This window comes from Lynx rufus, unplaced genomic scaffold (assembly GCF_022079265.1).
Source record: "Lynx rufus isolate CCGP_SWC_20201006 ecotype Redwood Valley unplaced genomic scaffold, mLynRuf1.p SCAF_7, whole genome shotgun sequence".
Lineage (NCBI taxonomy): Eukaryota > Metazoa > Chordata > Mammalia > Carnivora > Felidae > Lynx > Lynx rufus.
The window spans coordinates 77,708,327-77,718,041 of NW_025814889.1; the positions used below are offsets into that span (position 1 = coordinate 77,708,327).

The 9,715-nt window shown below is 45.3% G+C and overlaps 1 protein-coding gene across 5 annotated transcripts; it reads left to right on the forward strand.

Moving 5' to 3' along the window:
• The first annotated feature begins 724 nt into the window (after positions 1 to 724).
• On the forward strand, positions 725 to 9,231 carry LETMD1 (LETM1 domain containing 1). Of its 5 annotated transcripts, none has more exons than XM_047065700.1 (9): positions 725 to 852; positions 1,402 to 1,553; positions 3,369 to 3,523; positions 4,143 to 4,225; positions 5,722 to 5,908; positions 6,032 to 6,133; positions 6,238 to 6,390; positions 6,803 to 6,899; positions 8,207 to 9,231. In XM_047065700.1, exons 1-9 carry the CDS (start codon positions 725 to 727, stop codon positions 8,275 to 8,277), a joined length of 1,128 nt encoding a protein of 375 aa, XP_046921656.1. In that variant the 3' UTR covers positions 8,278 to 9,231. The 5 variants fall into 5 exon arrangements, with proteins under 5 accessions (XP_046921656.1, XP_046921654.1, XP_046921653.1 ...); XM_047065698.1 differs by having other exon boundaries at positions 3,369 to 3,484; XM_047065697.1 differs by lacking the exon at positions 8,207 to 9,231 and having other exon boundaries at positions 3,369 to 3,484; positions 6,803 to 7,359.
• Positions 9,232 to 9,715: the final 484 nt, after the last annotated feature.

Here is a 9,715-nt window from a genome sequence, read left to right on the forward strand (position 1 = left end):
ACGGAGGAAAATGTGTACCCTTTTTGTTGGCATTACTTTGGATAAAGTGGACAGAGAACGCCTCTCGGAAAAGTGACACTTCAGACCCGACCTTGGTCTTCAGGAGGCTTTTAAGGAAAGACACCTTCCCACAAACCTAGTTTAGAAAAAGCTGGCTAAAGTAAAAAGGTACTTAAGTGCGCACAGGGGCCGCTCCCTCATCGCCTCGACTGACACTGGACAGTTCCCGGCCACCGCCACTAGAGGGCGCCTCGGGTCCCAGCCCCCAGGAGGCGCCTTGGCCCCAGTCACTGCCACCGTGACACCTGGTACCGTCCCCGCCCCCCCAACCCCCCTCCACCGCCTCAAGGCCCCGAAGTCCGGAGTAAGGACAGAGGGCAAGGGAGGCGCTAGGAAGCCCTAGTGAATCGCGAGGGGTCAGCAGGTCCTCAGAGAGAGGACGTCCTCAAGATCGCAAAACCAACCACTGCCGTAAGTCCTCATTCCCTTCGGGACAACCCGCTTCCGGCGCTTTTAAACAAGGAAATACTGGATGCATCCAATCCTGCTCCTTCTTTCGCCACCTAGTTAGCATCGGTTCCTCGCCAGGGGAGCTTCAGACAGGCCGTCTATGGATACCAATCAGCGCTCAGGAAAGACGCATGCGTTCTGGAACGAACGTGACGTACAGTGAACTTTGACCTAAAGACGACCTCTTTCCTTCTCCCCCGCCCTCGCTGTGAAGATGGCGCTCTCCAGGGTGTGCTGGGCTCGGGCTGCCTTGTGGGGTTCGGCGGTCACCCCCGGACCTTATGTCACCCGGAAGCTGCAACTTGCTCGCCCTCGCGCTGGCCTGGCCTGGGGGGCCCCTCGGTGAGGGACGTGGGAGAAAGGAAAGCGTTTCTGATGTTCAGGCCCTTCCAGTCTCTCAACCTTGTTTGCATGCCTTTTCTTAATTCTTAGCGTTACACGTCCTAGCCCCGGGTTTTTATTCTGCTCAGAATTCGCACCCCGATCCCTACTAGTCATATGGCTTCCTGACCCGCTTCAACTTTCAGGGCTCCATATTGTCCGAATCCCCCACGTATTCCGAGCTCTTTCAGCCTCCCTTTTTCTACTCAAGCTTTACGGCTGCTTGTCTGGATCCCATCTCTCTGGCCTTAGCCTGCTGTTCAAATGGTCCCTCAGGCCTTGCGCTGCCTGCAGACTCATACCCACACCCAACATTCCTTCCTGTCTGATCTTTCATCTGCCCGATCTGTTTCTCTTTTCTGATCGCTTATCTCTTCCTGAGCCCAAGATCTTCCTTGGATTTCAGAAGTTTCAGGCCTTAGCATACATTCCGTGAGACCTGGTGTTTTACATTAGTGTGAACGGACTCCAGGACTGATGCCCAGATAGTCTCTTTGATCTTCCTTGTAGGTCTTCAAACCTCCACCTTTCTCCAAAGGCAGATGTGAAGAGCTTGATTTCTTATGTGGTGACCAAGACCAAAGTGATTAATGGGAAATACCATCGTTTCTTGGGTCGTCATTTCCCCCGCTTCTATGTCCTGTACACAATCTTCATGAAAGGTAAAACCAAAACAGAAATCCCTTGAATCAGTTCATGAGCAATGTCAAAGAGTTAGAATGAGTAAGAGTGTTTGCATGTTCTGCTATGTGATGTGAGCTGGGGGGGGTTTCTGTTTCATAAATGCTTGAGCGTGAAATGAATTCTTTTAAGTTAGCACTTCTGGAGAATGTTTCTAGAAAAGTATTATGACAACAACTTCTGAGAGCATCCGGAGGGGGATGCCTATAGGTATTTTTGCACTTTTTTTAACCATACGCAGCTGCCTATTATGGAAATTCTTTGACATGCACCAGGCCAGATGTCTATGGCTGCACAGACCTGCCCTGTGATTTATCAGTGGACTTGGCCCATAAGCAGATGTGGTTTAATGGTTATCACAAATCTATAGGTAGCATATTGTGGAAATTGCACTACATATACTTGTTTTCTGGATGTTTTCATTAAAATCAAAGCTGAGCTAGTTACTAAGAGATGGTATAATGACACATGTCCACTCTGGTGCCAGACTGCCTGTGTTCAAATCCTAGCTTGTCACTGGCTATGTGATTGGACTAGTTACTTAACCTCTCTGTTCCTTGTTTTTTTCATCTGTAAAATATAGAAAATAATAATAGAACCTACCTATTGGCCCACATGGTTGTGAAGATTAAATACATCAGTATTTGTAAAGTACTCATGGCCTGATCATAGTATGTGCTCAATAAATGTATCTCTATTATTATACTCTGTACTTTTATCATATCACCAATTACAACAAAGTACCATATTGTCAGCTGTGAATATTATCATGATTATTACTAGCTTCATGGAAAATCTAAAGTAGAAATAGAATGGCTGCTTTCTCTGCTCCCAGTTTATAACTATGATTAAATGAGAAAAAGGTCCGAAAAAATATTTTGGTTGGTTTGTTTTTAAGCTTTTGACTGTGTAAAGTTTTAAATGTACACAAAAGTAGAGAGAATAATGTGATGAATTTCCATATACTCAGTCTCACTTCAACAGCTACCAACTCATGGCTGCCAGTCTTACTTCATTTATACACTTACCTTCTCCTGTATAATTTTGAAGCCAACCTACACATTATATCATTTCATTCATAAATATGAAAGCATTTTTAAGAACTAAAGTCCTAGATAAAATGTAAGAATAATCATCGAATGAAGAAAAAAATTGAACCATAGAAATATGTTGAATTATAGTATTTCTAAAAGTGTTCTAGAAAGAAGGTAAGTTAATATCTGGTTGGGGAAAAGATAAGGTTAATTGAGCAAGACTTCCTGAAGTTAGGGAGCTTTTGAATTTTTTTAATTTCTAAATGTTTATCTCTTTTAAGAGAGAGAGAGGGTGCACACGCGTACAGTAGGTGAAGGGCAGAGAGAGAGAGAACCCCAAGCAGGCTCCACCCTGTCAGCGCAGAGCCTGATGCGAGGCTCGAGCCCATAAGCCGTGAGATCATGGCCTGAGCTGAGATCAAGAGTCGGACACTCAACTGACAAAGCCATCCAGCACCCCTTGAATTTTCATTTTAAGGAGGGAGCAGGCAATGAACCAGAAGAGGGAGACCATTCTATAGTAGATCACAGAAGGCCGGCTTGGCTGGGAGATAGGTAGTGTGTTGCAGGGGAGAAGAATGAGAAAAGAGATACAAGTTGGCCTCACAAGAGTTTTAAGTGTCCTAGTTTAGAGCTCTGATTTAGAGTAATTTTGGGGAGCGACAAGTACGTGCATTGGGGTTAGACATGGAGTTAGGGACCTGTGTGGTAAGATTCACACTGGGATAACATTACACTCTGTCCTCTACTTTAATGAGGCAGGATTGCAGATGTTTTGGGCTGATGCCAAAAAGGCTAGAAGAATAAAGACATATATGTGGAAGCACAATGTAAAGTTTCATCAACTTTCATACCGGGAGATGGAGCATTTGAGACAGGTATGGGCCGGGGGCAGATACCCAGAAGTTCATGGTGAGGTAATTAAAGTTAACTAAGATCTCAAGTGTTTTTTGTTTTGTTTTGTTTCCTTTCCTATCTTGTTCACCACTGATCAACCTTTTCCCCTTTGCTGTGAGATCAAAGTATCGAACTAAGTAAGAACATCGGGTTATTTGTCAGAATTGGGTTTATTCGGAGTTGTAGCCCTCTACAACAGAGCTCCGTAGAGATTCTGGCATCCTTGCCGAATGAAAGTTGTGGACACTAAAATCGAGTTCATTTCTGAATATATAAAAATCTGCAAGGATCCCAAAGGCAGCAGGAAAGTAGTATTTGGTAGTGACTTGATGGTGTTCACTTTGGTGGTGACTTTGAAACTGAGAGCGAGAACCTAGGACCCATTTGGCACATCAGAAAGAATTTGTTGAGAGATTTGGTATAATGCCAGGCACTGTACTAGACATTATTTGGGATACAAAAATGAACAAATCAGGGCTTCTGTCCTCAAGGAACTTACCAGCTAGAGGTAGATAGAAATAACCTTGATCCTTCTCTGGGCTGTAATAGAAATTTACTGCACAGTGTTGGGGGAGGGATTGTCCATTGTATTAAGAACTTACTTGGGTTAAAACTGCGTCTGTGTTTATTTCTGCTTAGTTCCGCCGAGACGTCACCAAGTGTCTTTTCCTAGGTATTATTTCCATTCCACCCTTTGCCAACTACCTGGTCTTCTTGCTAATGTGAGTACAGACTTCTATCTTCCCAGCGTATTGAAGATATATAGATTTTTTTTAATTCAAAATTATTTTAAGAAGAACTTTCCATTTCAGAAATAGGCAGAGATTATCACATTTCCTGCTCCAGTCTTCTAATTAGCCACACTTGGTAACACTTGGATTACTGGGTTAGCTGTAGGTGTAGGTAGTGTAGACTTTTCCTGCCTCTCAGCTGCCCCTGTGTGTTGTGAAATAAGATTATGACCTTTTCCATCATCCCTAGAGGCAGCAACCCACTCCCTGAGAGGCTTAGCAATTTGGGACAGTTTTTTTAGGAGAGAAACGCATTTCATATTCTGATCACATAAATCTTTACTTTGTATCCAAACACGACACTTTTGATGATTGATTGATTGATTTTTTTTAAGTTTATTTATCTTGAGAGAGAGGAGAGAGAGAATCTCAAGCTGGCTCTGCACTGTCAGCACAGAGTCCAGTGCAGGGCTAGAACTCACGAACCGTGAGCCGTGTGACCTGAGCCGAAGTCAAGAGTTGGATGCTTAATCGACTGAGCTACCCAGGCGCCCCCCCCCCCCGCAAAGATGACACTTTTAAACTTTGATCTTGTGTGTTGTTTTAGTTATCTGTTGCTACATAACAAACAACCTCAAAGCTTAATAGCTTTTCATGGTTTCGTGGGTCAGGAAATTGGGCAGGGTTCAGGTGTGTGACTGATTTTTCTCTTCCGTGTGATGTTGACAGAAGTCTCTCAGTGATATTTAGCTGATGAATGGACTGGTCTGGATGATCTAAGGTCACTCTTATGTCTGGTGCCTTAGCAGGGATGGCCGGAAGGCTGGGACTGTCAGAGTGCCTATGTGTGGCCTCTTTAATATGGTGGCCTCAGAGTAATAGGACTTCTTACACGGCAGCTCAGGGCTCCAAGGGTGAGTGTTTCAGCAAATAAGAATCCGGGTGGCCTTTTATAACCTAGCCTTGGAAGTCACAAAGACTCACTTCTGCTCTGCTTTATTGGTTGAATCAGTCACCCAGATTTAAGAGTAAGGGGGACATAGACCTTCCTTCTCAATAAGAGGGATGCCAGAGAATTGGTGGCCGTGCTTTAAAACCACCACACATGCAGAAAATGAATTAAAAAACAAATTTGACTTTCACATTTTATATACCATACGGACTGTGCAACAGCTTGAGGTTGTCACCATCCCATATAATGACCAGCTCTGTCTGCATCTGTCTCCCGGTCTGTCCAGCATATGTTCTTCAGATGCTTTGGTTCAAAAGGAGTCATTTTATCCAATTACTGCATGCGAGGCTATTCCACCACTGCTTGCTTTCACAAACCTCAGTAATGTTGCTTGAAATTGTGCTTCCGTGTCAGTGAGGTAGGAAGTAATGTCTCCATTTCTTCTTTCTAGTATTCATATCTGCCAAATGCTTTCTTAGATCGCTTTGAAGATGCCGGTTTCAGCAAGTGACATTGTGATTCCTTTTCCTTTCAGGTACCTGTTTCCTAGGCAGCTACTGATCCAACATTTCTGGACCCCAAAGCAACAAATTGATTTCTTAGATATCTATCATGCTCTCCGGAAGCAGTCCCACCCAGAAATCCTTGGCTATTTAGAAAGGGTTATCCCTCTCGTTTCTGATGCAGGACTCCGGTGGCATATGACAGAGCTGTGCACCAAGGTATTCCTCTAGCTAACCCTTCCTGCAAACTAGGACTCTTGTTAGATCCAGTTTGCACTAAAACTAGGAAAGAGGGCCAGTCAGGAGCTTCCTAACCTCTACCAATCTCTTGGCTCTCCCAAGATACAGCATGGTACCCACCCAGCAATACATGATATCCTGGCTCTGAGAGAGTGTTTCTCTAACCATCCTCTGGGCATGAACCAACTCCATGCTTTGCAAATGGTGAGCACTTCGAGGCTTTCTCTGTTCCGCAGCCTCGCCTTGCCTCAGGTTCTGTGTATGGTAATGCCGTGCTGACTTTCTCCTCCTGTGTCGTTGCGTTACAGAAAGCCTTGAGTCGAGCCATGCTTCTCACACCTTATCTGCCTTCTTTCTTGTTGAGACACCGTTTAAAGACTCATACCACTGTAATTCACCAACTGGACAAAGCTTTGGTAAAGCTGGGGATTGGCCACCTGACCCCTCAGGAAGTGAAATCGGTAAGAATTTGATGGCAATATCAACCCTCAATCCTTGGTGGGCTTTTGAGCTCACAGGACTGGGAGCTTACAGAGACCTCCACCATGTTTTGGTTGTTAGAACAAAGCCCAAACTCTTTATTCTTTCACTTCGTTTCTGTGTCTTTTTTTCTCAGTGAACTCATGGGAGGGAATTGCCCAGAGTAGTTTTGGCTTATGGCCTTTCAAAAACCAGGGACACTGTTCTTTAGACCTACTATTTTTGGTTATATAGTCCTCTTTGCTTGTCTTCTTGTCCATTGTAGTTCAGATTGCCACAGAGAAAGGTTTCTTGTGGGGATGAGATTGGTTTTGAATTATTAGTAGGTTTACAGTTCATGGCCATACTTGCTATGTGATTATTGAGGACTGTTTCTCTTCTGGGTGATAATAGGCTTGTTATCTTCGTGGCTTGAATTCTACCCATATCGCTGAAGAGAGGTGTCGAACTTGGCTGGGAGAATGGCTACAGATTTCCTGCAGCCTGAAAGGTAAGACCCATCCTTGTGGTTATGCCACTCAAATTCAAATAATTTTTATATTTTATTCTGAGATTACTTTGAAGTTGATGAGTGAGTATTGTGAGACCCTTATCCTGTGTATAAACTCATTTGCCTACAGGGGCTAAGCAGGTAGTGAAGTAGACTGTGCAAGACAAGAGGCAGTAGCAGGGACTGTGGGAACCAAGACTACATGCATGCCAGTCTGAAGCAGTTTCTCAGCCTCAGCACTATAGATGCTTCATCCTGGGGGGCTACCATGTGCGTTAGAGGGTATCTAGCAGTATCCCTGCCCTCTACCCACTAGATGTCAGTAGTGCCCTCCACCCCAGTTCTGATCATCAAAAACGTCTCCCAACATTGCTAGATGTCCTGTGGGGGAAGGGGGAATAGAATTATCCCGGGTGAGAAGCGCCAGTCTAAAGGCATTCAAACTCAAAACAAAAACACTTGGAGCACCTGGCTGGCTCAGTCGGTAGAGCATACAACTCTTGATCTCAGGGTTGTGAGTTCGAGCTCCACGTTGGGTGTAGAGATGACTTAAAAATAAATCTTGGGGCACCTGGGTGGCTCAGTCGGTTAGGCGTCCGACTTTGTCTCAGGTCATGATCTCACGGTTTGTGAGTTCAAGCCCCGTGTCGGGCTCTGTGCTGACAGCTCAGAGTCTGGAGCCTGTTTCAGATTCTGTGTCTCCCTCTCTCTCTGCTTCTCCCCTGCTCACACTCTGTCTCTGTTTCTCTCAAAAATAAATAAAACGTTTTTTTTTTTTTAAGTTTAAAATAAAAACAAATCTTTAAAAAAAAACCCCACAAAATCAAAAACAATTGGCTAAATAAAAAGTATCTGAGGGTGGGTATTAGGCCTGTGAGTCACTTGTTGGAACCTTTGGCTGGGCTTTGATGTTTTCTAAGCCTGTGAATAGCAGGGTAGGCCTACTAATCTCCTTGGAGCCAAGAAATGTTTCCAGAGCACCAGCTTCTAGCAGAAGAATCCCAAGGGTGACAATAGTTAGTGTTCACTACCATTAGCATCTCTGAATTTTCTCCCACCACCACATGAGAGGCAAGAAGTGAGGATGAGGAGAAAGGAATACCTGGTGGAAGGAAAGGAAAGCATCCGTGGCAGGGACTGGGGTGAAGCAGGGGACCTTCAAGAACAGTAGCCTCTCGATGTCACACCTCCCTGCACTTGGCTTCCTGACTCCAGGATCAAGCCCTGCCCCCTCCCCACCCCACCCCCCACCCCCGCCCCAGGTGACTGTTCTCTGGCCAAACCATTAACATTGATGGTGTTTTCAGAAGCTGAGCTGTCCCTTTTGCTACACAACGTGGTCCTGCTTTCCATCAACTACACCGGCTCAAGGCGCTGAATGAACGTGGAGCGGGTGGCATCATCCTGCAGTCACACAGTATGGCAGCGTGGTACCAAACAGCACCGGCCGGCAAAGCATCTGTGTGCCCTGGCAGGGGTGTGCGGGAGGCAGAGGAGCAGGTGCCCGCGGGCTTTCCAGCGTGGTACCCTCGAGGGAGGGAGCTGGAACCGAAACAGACCCTCTTACCAGAAGTGTCATCCCAACTTCCTCACCATCAGCCAGAGCTGGCAGCAGCCTCCGTACTGGGCTTTAATTGTGACGTTTTGAGTTCAGATCCTAGGAAGTGAGCTTTTGCCCCAGGTGGGGCAAGTCCTAGCAGCCTCGGACTTAACCACTGCCACATTCTTTACAGCTGGGTTTTTGTTAGTTTCCGGCTGGGGAGGGGGGCAGCCCTATTGAAACTGGGGCATTTACATCTGTGCGTGTCCTTTGATGCTGCCCTCGATCCTTTTTGTGACCAAAAATAGGCTTTTTATTTTTATTTTTATTTTTGGTCCCCTCACTGGGTTAACCACTCCCTTTCCAAGTCCATGAAACACTTTTTTTTTTTTTTTAAAGCAAATAGTTATTCATATATGGGAACATTCTGATGGCAACGATGCAAGGAAATACAAGTGCCAGTTGACCCTTTCCGTGTTTATAGCCTTCACCCCACCCTTGTCTTAATTTCCGGGCTGTGGTGCAGCCTCCACAGATCTTAAACTCTGCTACCTCCGCTGAGTTGCGGCAGTCCGGCTGTAACTGCCAGTGGCCGCCTTTGGGCCCTGGATTAAGCCTCCAAGGCACTAACGACCACCCTGCTTGGGAGCCCGGGAGTGGTCTGCGTCGAGAGTACGTTGGGTTTAGCTTTTGTCCCTGTACGCTAGTGACGTGTAATAACTTATTGTTAAATGCATGAAGCACTGTTTTAAAGCCAAGTAAAGACTGCCTGAAACCAGTTGCTGGAAGTGACTTCTGCATACTCGGATGATTTTGCTAAAACTCCTTTGACAAGACGGACGTAACCTAACTAATGGAGACGTAGTCGGTTGGGATAGAAGCTTCTGATGGGATGGAAGTTCTGAGGGAACGGATTTGACACCGATCCTCTGCTCAATTTTAACGCGATAACCAGGAACAGAGAATTTTATATATATTATAGATACATAATCTGTAAAGATTATATATATATGATTGTAAAGAAAACGGGATTAGCAGATGAGCCCCCAGGATACGGACTATAGACAGGGAAAAGCTTCAACAGGGGAGCATCAAGCGTGCTCCAGCTTGGGTGCATAAGGGCATACGATGCACGTCAAGTTCTTGACGCTCCAAAGAGAATGTTCTGTTTTTCCATCGTAAAACATTTCTGTTGTTAACATTAATATCTAACTGACCTAATTGGTTTTATATACAACGCTGGAGAAGCACCCTTTGTCTAACAAGTAACTAAGTT